This window comes from Capsicum annuum, chromosome 8 (genome assembly GCF_002878395.1).
Source record: "Capsicum annuum cultivar UCD-10X-F1 chromosome 8, UCD10Xv1.1, whole genome shotgun sequence".
NCBI classification, from domain to species: Eukaryota; Viridiplantae; Streptophyta; class Magnoliopsida; order Solanales; family Solanaceae; genus Capsicum; species Capsicum annuum.
The window spans coordinates 38,353,832-38,369,082 of record NC_061118.1 but is presented as its reverse complement, the minus strand read 5'-3'; the positions used below and the strand labels follow the sequence as shown (position 1 = coordinate 38,369,082).

General features: G+C 30.2%; 1 protein-coding gene across 1 annotated transcript; it reads right to left on the bottom strand.

Moving 5' to 3' along the window:
- Window positions 1-1,629: 1,629 nt before the first annotated feature.
- LOC107861004 (aluminum-activated malate transporter 8-like) lies at window positions 1,630-14,106 on the bottom strand. The gene is made up of 9 exons (XM_016706418.2): window positions 13,890-14,106; window positions 12,012-12,136; window positions 10,751-11,248; window positions 5,544-5,706; window positions 5,187-5,330; window positions 4,132-4,392; window positions 3,632-3,756; window positions 3,206-3,349; window positions 1,630-2,385 (listed from the first exon to the last, which is right to left on the bottom strand). Exons 1-9 carry the CDS (start codon window positions 14,104-14,106, stop codon window positions 1,630-1,632), a joined length of 2,433 nt encoding a protein of 810 aa, XP_016561904.2.
- Window positions 14,107-15,251: the final 1,145 nt, after the last annotated feature.

Genomic DNA, 15,251 nt, shown 5'->3' with positions numbered 1-15,251 from the left:
TAGAAAATGTCACATGTAATAAAAAGATTCATTTTTTTTATTTTCTATTTTAGTATTTTTTTTCTTCCTTTCTATTTTTATTTCTTCCTTCTTCTTCTCCATTAATCTTCATTAATAGTGCTTTGTTTTTCCTCTTCCTCTTCTCTTCTCCATTAATAGAGTGATGGTGAATTGTTAAATTTCTTAGTTTCAATTATCTTCACATTTATTTGAATATGATAAGTGACTGAGTATCAATCATGGCGGAGACAATTGAGTTTGTTCCAAGTGAAATTCAGCCATTAGAAGAAGCCAAAGGAGTAGTAAAAACAGTAAAATCGATCGTTATCGCCTTATTCAGGGACAAAAACTTCATTGACACTACTACTCCTCTTATTACTCTGTTCACTGCTACACCAATACTACAACCAGTTGCCCGGAGCTTCAACGGAAAAATCTTTGCACTGTAAACCCACGTTACTGGTCCCATACCAATTGAGAAAAATGCTACGTAAGCTAACACCATTGAATAAAAATCAGTAAAGACTGATTCAAGAAAATGTGGAAATGGGGTTAAAGTTGGAATCCTTTTAGATTTTTATTGCTAGAAGTAAATACCAATTCAAGAAAATGTGAAAATGGGGTTAAACGAGAATTTTTGTTTGCAAGAATGAACAAAAACTACTAAAGACCAATTCAAGAAAATATTCACTATGTTGTTTGAATTTGTTTTCCGCATTCCTCAATTGAATGAAATTTTTCTTTATTGGAATTCAATTTAATAGGGAGAACAATTAAGGCGTACTTTAACAGTGAATTCAATTTAATATGCAACGATCAACAACAATGGAAGAAGTAATGAAAGAGAAGAAGGGAACAAGAAGAAGACAGGTGAACAGGAAGAAGAAGGGAGAGTGCATTTAGTAGGATTCATGAGGTAATAGGTCGAAAGTATAGTTTAGGTGTCTTTTTAAAAAAGTCGAACAATATCAGGGAATACTTTATGTATTTACTCTAAAAAGTTTATCTAAAGTATTATAATATTTAACTCAAAACTCAATTGGTCTGTGACATTATAATTGTACAATATTGATTTAAAATTAAGAAACTCATAAGTTTAAAATCCTAAATTCATTATTTTTCTGTCATTTTTGCCACTCTTTCATGATAGAACTATTAGGGTTTTGCCTAAATTTTCTTTTGAATTTTTTCCTTTCTTTAAGGGTGAAGAGTTAACTATAATTGACTTTTATTTTTTTCGGAAGAAAAATATAATCTTCTATATTTGGGTGATCCTCTTTTTTCTTGATAATTTTTTTTGAATTTTTATAAATTGAATATCTACAAATACTCAATAAAATTCATAATATAATCACTACTTTATGAAGAGATTATTCTCTCAATGATTTTTCATTAAAAATTATGCATTTTTTTTAGTATATTTCATTGAGCCAAACTACTCAATTTCTATCATGCAATGTCAAAATTAATTGAAATATAGCTATCCTACTCTCTCCTATCCCTATTTTCTCCCTTTACACATTCATTTGCAATTACTTACAATTCTCTACAACAATTGATCCAAAAAATTCTCTACAACAATTGATCCAAAAAATTAAGTGTTATCATAAAGTTTTATATCAGCTAAATTTAAAAGTCTTCTTTTTTCTCCGCAGTCTGCATCTCTTCCACTATTGGTATTGTTGTGTTTCCACATATCCCAATAACAATATATTCTTCCTTTCTCGCAGCTAGTGGATTGTTCACTCGATTTGCCTCCTCCAGCACTTTCACTTCTACTAATTCAAAAAATTGAGTACTATCATAAAGCTTTATATTAGTAAAAATCATAAAATCTCCTTTATTTTTTGACATATTTGTCTCTTCCACTACTGTTGTTGCGGTGTTTCCACGTATCCAAATAATGAAGTATTCCCCCTTTATTGCATTTATTGGATTATTCACTCGATTCACCTCCTCTATCTCTACTCTCTTTGGTGATTCGACGTTGTCAGCTATATCAATCGTAACAAAGTCACTACCAATGTCATCCTCAGTCGAACATGAATCATTCTTCTTCTTCTCGAAATGTGCTTTACTCGAAAGCTCCTCGACGGCCTCAGAGATTTCGTCGATGCATTTAGTAACATCGATGAGTAAGGACGCGACGGATGCTGCAGGGACAAAATCCATAACGCACTCATCGTGTTGAAAGAAGGTTTTTGAGGTGCCTAGTGTGTGTTTGAGGTCATCAATGACATTTTTTGCATTACGTATGTGTATTATTGAAGAAATTGGTTGTGTCATAGTCTGAATGGACAAGGCAAGTTCTTTTAAGGCATTTTTAGATTCCACGATCATTCTTTTGGATCCTTCTTCTGTTCTCCTCTCGAATTCGGTTGGTACCTACAAAATCAACCACGTGTATAATTAGAATTTTAGTAATATTATGTCAATTTGACTATACATTATAAAATTTAAATTATATTTTCTCCGTTCTTTTTCAGTTGTCATAGTTTCCTTTTAAGAGCCAAACAACATAAACTTTAACAAATATTTTAAAATGTAACTTTTCATCACATTGATATGAGAAAGATTGCAACTTAATAATAGGTCTTCTCATAAAGCTTTTGAATATCAAAATTTTAATTTTAAAATATCAAATTAAACTAATTTAATTTAGCTAAAAAGTTAGTCAAATTAACTTCAAAAAGCAAAACATGACAACTAAAGAACGAAGTGAGTATATATCATCAGTGCAAATAATTTTTCTATTTTCATTTAGTTATAATTTTTATATTGTTCTCATTTCACATTTAAAGGAGGACTAGACCTAGCCTAAGGTATTTTCACAAGATATTTGGACAAAAAAATATGCACAACAATGGCAAGCAAATATTAATTTATTAGTCGATTGATTTGTGTGACGATATTTGATTGAACACATAATTGTAAAAAAAGAAAGAATAATTCATACAAATATGACGATATATACATATATATATAGTTTATTAATAGATTCAAACTTATCTTCAAGCACTTTAGGGTTGTTTGAGAACTTCTAATGATTTTTAAGAAGAAATTCGTTTAATTATTATTCTGGATTTTATTTACATAAAAATTACAAAATCAAATTGGTACATTAATTGTGCATTCTTAAATAGTTGTCACGAGGAAATTATGAAAAATCGACCACTTGTTATTAGTAATTCGTACAAATATGTACCTGTGATTTAAAGTTTACGTGGCTATTAAGAGCTAGAAGATGACAAGCACATTTTCTAATAAGGTCACCAATTTTCAAATATTGTCTCCATGGATGATTAAATTTGAAAGTTCCATGAGGGGGCTCCCACCATGCAAAATTTGCCTGAAATATAAAATTAATTAATTACAAAGAGAATTAAATCATATATTATCAGTACAATTTAACTTGTTATATAAAGTTATCGACAATTACATTTGAAGTATGTGCAACATAAAATTTTAAAATTCATTATAAAGTGACTCTCATGAATGTTAACATAAGTGATTAAAAAGGCAAGAAAAGGTCAAGTCATAATAAGAAAATAATAAATCAATAATAGTAACTTTTTGTTTTGATACTATGAAGAATGAAAAGAAAGTTCAACTAGTAATTTAATTTACTCACCAAAGATTCTTCAGTAGTCTTAGAATCAAAAATACTTAAAAAAGATTCAAGAAATTTCTTTTCATTGTTCTTGGTACCTTCAACACTCTTAATTTTAGAAATATGCAAATGCTCGCTTTCAAAACCTGCAAAAAAAAAAATAATTTTTTATCGATTTATTGTTCCACATAAATTTTTAAAAGTTGATCGAGCGATAGAAAGTTAAATAATATTCCATCTATTTCAACCTCTATGATTAATGTGTTTGATAATATATGAAGTTTAAGAAAAAAAAATAAAATTTTCTTCTTTATGAAATAAAATTCTTCTTAAATAATCCATCAAGTCAATTTATGTGGACTCTCCAATTAAGAAAATCAGTTAATAACATTAATTTAAAAGCTTAGAAACTTCTCATTATGCAAATAAATTTTTTAAGTTAAATAGTTTTTAAATTGGAAAGAAATTAATTTTTATGAAACAAATTAAAAAAAAATAATGTCGTATAATTTGAAACAAACCTTCTAAGAAGCTTGCTAGCTTTTCAAGATTGGTACTGATAAGTTTATGAAGATCTTCTCCGGCCCATACTGGTCGAATAACCATGGAGATGATTATGATAGTAAAGACGGCGATGAAAATGAGGGATATCCGTTGGTGAGTTAATTGAAAAATATCTTCTGATCGATAACCAGAAACAGCAACCGTGATGAATGTCAAGACAAATATCGTGATTCCATAGTCATAACTATGATAAAATCTTATAAATGTACCTAAAGCACCTGTATATATGTATCATTAGAAATGGGGTTAAATTTATATTCCTTAACTCATTTCAGTTTACATGATCCTATTTTTGTTATTTTTAATTAGTTTGTTTAACAAAAATGATAATCTTTGCTGCACTTCTCACTTTACTTTTAATAAGAAGCTTTCAAAAATGGACCAAAAAATGGTTAGTGAACATTATTTAATCATGTTTAACATCATAAATTTTAAAAATCTTAATATATAAATGTTATGGTAGGTTTATTATGACCATAAATTTCTATAGTTTTTATATCTTTCATAGATTTAATATTGATGAGTCAAATAGGACTAGGGTGAATATAAATGAACAAGTGGAATCTTTAATGAAAGTACAAGTTAATTAGTGTCATTAAGTGAAACAACTTTTAATGATTTTATGTAGAGTAAGGCATCTAGTATTCCAGAACTATGACTGAAGTTGCTACAACACACTTCAATTTTATAGGGGTCCTATTATCTCTTGAACTCAATTTTAGTGTATTTTTATCACCTTTTTTTAATTGATACAACACCTTTTTAACTGACGTGACCTCATTTTCATGTAATAAAGGTGTCATGTCAGCACAAAAGGGTGACAAAAATACGCTAAAATTGAGTTCAGAGGGTAATAGAACCCATGTGAAGTTGGAGTGTGTCGTAGCTACTTTGGCCATAGTTTGAAGGGGTACTGGATGCTTATCTCTTTTATGTTGAAAAAAAATAGATGTCATCCAGTTTCTCACACGAGCGCGCGCACACATATATACGTATGCTTTTTATTTCATACCTACAATGAAGACTAGAATCCCAAGAGTTATAGGATCTGGTCCTTTTTTCCCGATCAATTCAGCTAAATATTTAGCTCCAAGACCAAATGCACCAGCTAAGGTCGTACCAATTCCTCTATTTATGTTCTTTGATATAGTTGCACCTAAATAAATAAATAAAACATCAAAAAATTAGATACATAATTCATAGATGATCTGTCGTTAAATAATCCATAACAAACATGATTTTCGATATCCATCGCCGATTCGTCATTAAATAGAATTAGAGACGATTTTTGTTGCTTAGGAACAGAGATAATGATTTTTGCATATGCACCAAATTGAAAGATTATTGTGGTAAAATAGAAAAAAATTACCAGCAGTGAATTCAAAAGCAACCGCTACAGTGAGTATAGCCAACATTACTAGTTGATCAAAGCTATGAAATAGTGGTTCAACGTAGTAGAATAATGAGACTAAAGTGACAGCTAGTCCCACTTTAAATGCATGCCAAAATTTTCTTGGATCGTCTTTGCCAATCTGCTTTATATTCTTAATAATTTTTTCAGCTTTCTTCTTAATTTTTTTAAAAATATCTTTGATCTCGCTCCACCACTTGATGAAGACACCAATATTTTCTGAATATGTTGAATTAATCTCCATGAAAAAAAATAAAATTAAGATGAATGAATGAATGTTGGGAGAGAAAAATGAGAGAAAAAAAAGGCGATGGGATAAGAATTGCATAATGGAAGAATCTATAACACCTCTATTTATAGTTGAAAGTTTTTTTTTTTCTTTTTTGATTTAGCAAGTAATATTTTAGCACTTTGATAACAATAATATTTTATTTACTTTAATAGAAAAATAAGACAAGATGATGAAAATACTAGAAAAGAAACGTCATTGAATTTGACTTCCATTGAATTTTTCAAAAGAATGACATAATTATGAATGTTGTGACATAATTATGAATGTTGTAAACCTCATAACATGTATATATGAAATTTCCTTCATTTTAGTTATTAAAAGCTTGATAAAAAGGAGATTAACATTAATACATACTAAAATCAACAAAGATAATTTCACTTTATAGAACACATAAGTTGTTATAAAAAGTCAAAATATTATAAGTACTTGTAGAAACTGTTGCGATAATAATAATATTTTGTTTGCACAAATAATTAAAGATAATAAATGAGGGAGGAGATTCTAAATCTGCCACTAACTTTTCTCTAAATATGACATGATCATAAAAGTATGCAAATGATATTTGCTTTATTTTTAGTTATTTGCGGTTTAATAAAAAGGTGATTAACATAAATACATACTAATGACAACTAGGATATATAGTTTTTCTTTGTAGCACACATTACAAAAACTAGTAAAAATCGGTAACAATAATATTTGATTTATTTTAATAGACAAATAAAATAAAAAGAAGGTGGAAATACTAAAAAAAAACAAAAAAAAAACCCCCACTGGTTTTGAAAGAATAAAATGATCATAAAAGTCACATTATAAAGTGTGTCACATGATGTCATCAATATTCATTTAATATACCTAAAAGGGCACTAAAATATTAGAAAATAATTAGCGTTAAATGATGTACTCGAAAACGCTCAAAGCATCAAAATCTTAATACTTCAGTTGATTGAGTATCTGATTGTAATCTCAGAGCGTGATGATAGATGCTTATGGTAACGCTGCTAGTATAGATATGGCATTGAATTTGTATGACCATGGTAGATATGGCGTTGAATTTTTATGACCATGCTAGAGAATAGAGAAACGTCGTATTGATTTGAAATTTTTATGACGCGGAGTATAATTAATTTGAAATTGACGTAAGAAATTCATAAGTTCAAAATCTTGAGTCCATCATTATTCTAGCATTTGTCCGCACATTCTTTCATCATAAATATGATAACACCGCCTTGATTTTCTTACTATATTTTAATTTTATTTTTTTAAGGAAAGAATGAAAGATTACCTAATTGATTTTTATTTTGTCAAACGAAAAATAAAACTTTCCATATATGAACTTTTATAACTGAAGATTGTTCCTAACATCAACAATAACGTCACTAAAGAATCTTATTTAGGAGAGATTACTCTCTCAATGATTTTGATCAAACACATCGACAGACTCCTAAACTTGATATGAACTTTTATTTTAGCACCTAAAGTGGACGGTGTTCATTTTAAAGACCTCAATTAAGACTACGCTATGTCACTTTGACAATTTTTTTATATTCTTATTGTCAACTTAAACGTGTGTTGCTAAACGCCTCCTACATGAAAAAATGAACAAATTCATATGCAACGCGTGAATTTATTTATTTATTTATTTTTTAAATAAACCTTCTAAGAAGTTTTCTAGCTTTTCAAGATTGACACTAACAAGCTTATGAAGGTTTCTCGTGGCCACAACGGATGGATAACCATAGATATGACCATGACGGTGGAGACACCAATAAGAATGGTGGTTATCCGTTGCTGAGCAAACAGAAGTAAATCTTCCGTTTGATAATTAGAGGCAACGACTAAGCTGAAAGTCAAGACAAATATCAGAGTTTCATAGTCATTTTTTTTTGTTAATATGGAGGTAAAATTTTGTGAATGTGCCTTAAGTACCTGCAAGTATATCATTAGAAAGGGGTTAAAATTGTATTCCTTAAACTCGTTTCAGTTTTTGTGATCGTATATCTTTATTTTCAGTTTGTTTGATTAAAATGTCATTTTTCTTATATTTCTTGTTATACTTTTAAATGAGAAGGTTTTTGGCCGTGGATTCTTTTTTATTTTTAAAAAAAGAAATTTCACTTGCCGTTGCCTTAGAATTTTACTTATTTAATTCGAAGCTTCATACAAATGACGATTTTTCAAAGACAGGTTAGAAAATAGTCAGAGTGAAATTAACATTTAAGTGAGTGTCATTAAATAAAATAAGTTTTAATGATTTTGTGTATGAAAAAAATATTGACTTCATTTAGTTTCACATCTTTGTGCTCTTATATATGTTGCATTTTCATACCTACAATGAAAATCAAAATTTCAAGAATTATAGGATCTGGCCCTTCTTCCCCACTCAATTTAGCTAAATATTTAGCTCTAAGACCAAATGCACCATCTAGTGTAGTACCAAATTCTCTGTTCATACTCTTTGATATGGTAGCATATGAAAAATAAATATCAATTGATATATCTACATGAAATCAGGTATAATATTCATCTTGTTTTCAAATAATCTGGAGCTATCAATTTTTTTTAAGATTCGATCCAATTAACATAAATTTTGATTCTATCCCTAATTTCTTACAAAATAAGATGAACAATAATTATTTTATTTAACAATAGAAACTATTTATTAATAATATTTCTATCTTATTTGTAGGTGTACCAACATAGAAGATTGATGCAGAGAAAAAAAAATCACCCACAATGAATTCAAAAGCAACCAACACAGCGAGGACAATCCACATTGCTTGTTCATCAAAGCTCTGATACATTGGCCTTGTGTAGTAAAACATTGAGACCAGTGTGAGAGCTAATCCTACTTTGAATGATTGCCAAAATTTTCGTGGATCATCTTTACCGATGTGCTTTATGTTCTTGACAATTTTTTCAATTTTTTTTTTTGAATTTTTTTGAAAAATCTTTGACCTTGTTGCACCAATTGGTGTAAGCACCAACATTTTCTTGATTTGTTGAATCAATCTCCATGAAAATAGAAAAGTTTAAAACAACTGAAGGAGTTTTGAAAAAGAAAGAGAAAGAGATAGGATGATTGTATAGTGAAAAGACTTCAAACAACTCTATTTATAGTTGAAAGAAATGTTCAGGTTGAATATTTTTTTGCATATCAATGTTTATCATGAGTTTGATCTTCCATGAGAATTATTTGTTCTTCCAGTTTCAAATACTAAGCTTTTAGATGAGATAACTACATATTTCAATAATTGAGTGTGGCATCAAAGTTATTTTTTTTTCTTTTTTAGAAAAAGGGATAAGAGAAGAGTAAGTTTCAAATATCAATATTTTCAAGGTTAAATTTCAAGAATTAAAAATCGATATAGTACAAAAATCTTTATGGGATAAGGCGTGTGGGGGCATGTGGGGAGGAGAGCGGACAAAGAGGCTAAAAAGCCAAGACTTTGCAAAAAAAAAAATGATGTCAACTAAGAAAAAATTAAGATGAGAAACCAACTATATTTATTTACTTCAACTTCTCAACTAAAGAAAAAATATTTTTTTTAAATAATATTTTTGGCACTTTACCCTCATCAGATTCCAATTCTGTGAGAATAAACTAAATATGTTATTGTTGTTGTTGTTGTTGTTGTTGTTGTATGATTACTCTAAATAATTTCTTTGAATTGATGATTCATGGTAAAAGCTCTATATATCTTCGTGCATCTTCCGTCCATATTTACTTGTTCATATTACTAAAGAGAGATATTTAGTAATTTTTGTACAGTTTTAAAAATCAATAGATAATTACCTATACAGTTAGTTATATTCAATGCATTTTTTCAAAATATTAAATTTATTATTTTCAAAGAGTAATATAGTAAAATTAACCATGTTATTTATTATTTTTTAAAGTGTATGTCAAGTCAATAATGAATAAGTTTTAGAACAGAGAAAGTAATAAGGTAGGATAAGATTGCATACACACTGTCCTACCTAGATTTCATTTGTAAAATTATAATTAATATAATATTGTTATTGTTATTATTTATTGTTAAATCTTTTTAAATTGTTGAATTTATAATAATGACATTTTCCCTACTCTAAGAAAAAAATGATCAAACGGTTTTAAAAAGTTGACTAATGGTGTAAAATTTTGATCAGATCTTTTTATAATAGACATCCTTTCTAATAACATTTACTACAATAGTCATGTTTATTGTTGAATAGATAATTTATGTCATGTTATATTATATGTTTTTATAGTAATATTATCTCTATAACAGCTAAAATAAATTAAAAAAACACCGATATTAGAGAGATCTTTGTGTACAACTTGAACTCTATGCAAACTCACTTTAGAGAACTTCAACAACTTAATCATAGGGCTTATTGATTTCGGAGAAGGATCATATATTTCTTTTTATAGATTCTAGGAGTGAAATAAAACAACTTAGAATAAATTTCGCTCCTTATTCTTATCTATATCTTTTTTCCCCTCCTTTTCACATTTTATTTGAAATTTATATAAATGTCTAGTTTTGATTAACCTCAATCATAATTGCATCTAAAAAGTGAGTGTTATCATTAGGCTTTGCATCAACTAAGTTGATAAATTCTCTTTTTTTTCTCCATTGTCTTTATCTCTTCCACTACTGCTGTTACGATCGCCGATGATATGAATTCGAGAAATTGGATGTTATCATAAAACTTTTCATCTACTGAATGTGCTAATTCACCTTTAGTTTTTGACGTTTCTGGCTCTTCCATTATTTTTGTTGTGGTGCCTCCTCGTGTCCAAATAACAAAAGGTTCCTCTTTTTTTTTTTATATTTATTGAATTATTACTCACTCGATTGAACTCTTCTACTACCACTTCTGTTCATTCTACATTGCCATCTATCTCTATCGTAATAAAATCACCTTCCTCTACATCATCATCAACAACAGGATTCATAGTCCCACTATGCATTATCTGCGGCCGCTGCGATCGGGATGGTGGTCGGTTCTCCCCCGTATCCGCTTCGGTCGAACTTAAATCTCTCCTCCTCCCGTCCTTTTTCTTGAAATGTGCTCTTATCGAAAGCTCCTCGACGGCTTTAGAAATTTCGTCGACGCATTCATTGATGGCAATAAGTAAGGACATGACAGATGCGGCAGGAATGAAATCCATGACGCATGATTCGTCGTGTTGAAAGAAGGTTTCTGAGGTTTCTAGTGTGTTTTTAAGGTCATCAATGACATTCTTTGCATTAGATATATGGATTATTGAAGAAAAAGGTTGTGTCATGGTTTTGATGGACAAGGCAAGTTCCTTTAAGGCTTTGCTAGATTCCGTGATCATTCTTTTGCATGCTTCTTCTGTTCTTCTCTCAAATTCGGTTGGTTCCTACAAAATCAACTACGTGTAAGAATAAGAACTATCATAATAATATGTAGAATTTAAGTTATACATAAATGATTTTTTTTACTATCAGATCACTTTTATTAGATGTGAAACAACATTAAAGTTTAACATTTGAATAACTTAATTAAATTGCATAGATTTTAAATGGTATGAAACATTTTACGACTTCCAAAATTGATAAATAATAATACCATATAAATTGAGACAAAATATTATAGTCTTTTTTGTTTATTAGGAAAGTTGGTGTTATATATATACCTCAGATTTAGAGTTTAAGTTGCCATTAAGAACTAGAAGATGACAAGCACATTTTCTAACTAGGTCACCAATCTTCAAGTATTATTTCCATGGGTGTTCAAGCTTGAAATGTCCATGTGGAGGCTCCCACCCTGCAAAGTTTGCCTGAAACATATATGTCATATAGCATCAGTATATTCTAACAGGTTCTAATAAGTTATTTATCACTTATTTATATTAAAAAGGAAAAATTACTCATAATTATCTTTTACAAAAGTTGTTTATGTAATATCTTTTATATTCTAGCGCACCAAACTTAAATTGATTATGAAGTGCCTCTCACGATTGTTAAAGTGTCAAAAGGTAAGAAATTATCTTGTGTATTCCTCCTAACAAGATAAATAGTAAGAAAATGAATAACCTCTTTTGACTTTTTCGAAGAGATTGAAAAACAAGAAAAAAGTTAACTACTAATGAGAATTGTACTTTTGTAATTTGATTTACTCACCAACGATTCCTCATTGGCCTTAGAACCAAGAACACCTAAAAGAGATTCAAGAAATTCTTCTACATTGTTCTTGTTGCCTCGAACACTCTTAATCTCAGAATCATTAAAATACTCACTTCCAAAACCTGCAAAACATACAAATCTTAAGACAAATTTTCATTAAATTAGGTAAATACGGAAAATACATCTCTCAAAAAGTAGTACATGTACATATCTGCGTCATTTAACAAATGGTCTATGTAGATATATTTAACGTTTAACAAATAATGTATATTTATCCTTTTCGTTACAAGATTGAATTTTAAGAGATTCTAAAATTATTTTTTTAATTCAAAAAATGTCTCATGATTTTACGAAACCACCCATTTCCTTTATACCTTTAGACTCTATCTAGAATCAACCTATCTAAGAAAATAATTTCTCTTTCATTCAGACCAGATTCAAATACATTTTATGACTGAGTAAAAGAGGAACTGGATTTTTTTATTTGAGTCGGATTTGAGGGTTAAAAATTTAATGATATATTTCTTTAAAGCAATATGACATTCTTAAAATTTAAAAATGAGTTTTAAAATTCTTTTAATCTAGTAAATATAGGCCTGTTAATCAAAATAATAAGTATATCACATTTGCTAGACAAGAGATTATGCATGAACTATTTTTCAATAAGGGGTATAAATCGATATTGCAAAGTTAGTGGTATTTGCACCTTTTATCCTTGTCACACCCCTTTTTTAACCCCAAATTATTCGTTTTAAGTTTGAGAGTTTTAAAAGTATTTTTATTATTAAAGTGACAAAAAGATGAAAATTTGTTTCGAAAAGGATTATTTACAATTAAATTCAGAGTCGCCACTTGACATAAATCGGGTGTGCCAAGTCAACTTTGAAAATCCTTTTTCAAAACAGTTTGACTCTAAAACTGATCCGCGGACAGAGATTCTGGTTAAGGAATTCTATTGACCGAAGGGAAGGTGTTAGGCACCCCTCGATCCTGTGGTTCGACCACGGTCGCTTGGTGGAGTATATCGACTAATTTAACATTACAAATGTATAAACCACACAAAAACACATATAACAATCAATCAAACACACGAATCAAAACAAATTCAAAATATAGTGTTCAGTTCAATTATACAGTCCCAAAATAAAAATGCGGAAAAATAAATCCTATTCTAAACTACACTAATCCTGAACTACGCTCCCGTGCTTTACCCGATGCCTAGGGTCTTGATCACGAACATCCTTCGCCAATATAATACGTCGGGGCATTTCCCGGAGAATAAATACAATGAGTCTTGGGGCATTCCCCGGCTAAATGAATACATTTTTTCAGTGCTAGAAAACCAAATCATTCAACAATCATTTCAAATCATCCAACAATTCACAATTTCTAGATTTGCTTATCCGACGTACCGTTTGCCTACCAAATTTCAACCTATCATGATACTATTGCGTTTAACGACATCAATACTTATTCCGAATTTAAAAATTGTCAACAAATCAAAATAATCAATATTCATTTTTAATCACTTTTCAATTCCGCCTCCCGAAATTCCTTTCCACCCACATGATTAATCAAATTTCATACAAAGTCAATAATAAATCACGAAAAATAAAATTATTTAACCACCTTATCAAATGCATCAACCACACGAATCACGTAAATCATAACATGAACATCACATTAAAATAAAAATAGGAAGATATAGAGTAGAAGAATTGAACCTCAATTTTATTTCAACAGGAGATAATCCTACTGAATAGAACCGCATTCAAAGCCTCTAACCAAACCTCAACAACGAACAAACCAATCTCGATGTGTGCTTTTCATTCTATTTTCGACATCCCAAATCGAAATCGAGAAATAAAGAGGTACCCATACTCGAACCCGAAGTCTCCGTCGTTGCTCCGTTCCTTTTCTGGCAGATCTCACTGAAATTGGGACTGGTTGGGTCAGTTTGGTGGTTTCCCAGCGGTTTCCGATGGATTTTCATTGGGCATTCTCCAGAAAAGGGACGGGGTCGGATTTTTGGTGATTTACCAGCGATTTTTCGGTGTGAGATCGCTGGAACTGTTACCCCTGATCTCCTCATTTTTTAGCTCCCATGTTTTATACCCCTTCTCTCCCACTCAAACTCAGATCTTTATTGTTTTACTCTCACATTTCTCACTCTCTCATGGATCTCCCTTCGTCTCTCACTCTAATCTCTCAGTGTATGTGTAGAGTAAAAATTGAAAATAATGGAGGATTGGTGTGTGGAATCTTTTTGAGGGTCAGTGAAGAAGGTGGATTTTTGTGTTGTTGTGTTGTTGTTGTTCAAGAATGGGAGAGGATTTCTGTGTGTATATTCTCTATCTATGGAAATTATTCCCCAATTTGGGTCCCCATCAGTGTATATGTATATTGTGTATTTCTTTGTGACCAAGAAAAAGAGAGGGATCACATGGGGTAGGGGTATGGGGTGGTTAGGTGATAGATGAGGTGTTGTTTTTTAATTGAAGGGGTAGAGGTTAGGTGTCCATTTTTGCTTGGGTGAGTTGTTGGAATATTAGAATGAGACAAAGTTTGTTATGACTTGTTATTTGGATAAAACAAAACAAAAACAAAAATAAATACATAAATAAGTAAAAGATGAGGTGGTTATTTATTTTCTTGGGAAAAATTATAAAAGTGGGGTTAAATTGTGTGATATCGAAATAAGAAATATTTTTGACGGGACAAAATTATGTGTCTACATCATTCCCCTTTGAATGTAAACACCAAGTGTTTTTATACAAAGAAGTAGACAACGAGATAGAATTTTATCCCAATCATTATTCGAAGAAAGCAATAGAAGAAAGAAGGGCAACCGAGTCTTGACTTAGGAAACCCTACCTACCCAATTTATAGGGGAGTCAGGTGATAGGTATCTCAATGGATTGAAAGGAGATGGACTATATCGAGTTGGAGAGTCGAGTGAGGTTCCATCGAGGTTTCGGTCCACGGCTCTATCATTACATCAAAATGAAATTTACAAGTTAACATATAAATGAAATTAGAAAATCCTATATATTCATCTTTCCTTGACTCTTGGCTCGAACTTTATCACTCAATTCTTCAGGCGGGCTCCTCACTTTCAATTTCTTTTGACTTGTTGCTTGGCTTTCAGTTGCTTCGCTTTGTTGCTCGACTTTTATTTATTCGCCCTGCTTTTCAGGCGGGCTTCTGACTTGCCATTTTTGTCTTTCAATTTCATCA

Bases quoted from the DNA above. Each gene is read 5' to 3' on its own strand.
- LOC107861004 (XM_016706418.2), bottom strand. From the start codon at position 14,106: ATGAGGAGATCAGGGGTAACAGTTCCAGCGATCTCACACCGAAAAATC. The intron at 5,707-10,750 runs GTAGAATGAACA...AATATAAAGCAG, and splicing joins CGATAGAGATAGATGGCAAT to ATTGGCAAAGACGATCCAAG. The intron at 3,350-3,631 runs GTGAGTAAATTA...TTTATATTTCAG, and splicing joins AGACTACTGAAGAATCTTTG to GCAAATTTTGCATGGTGGGA.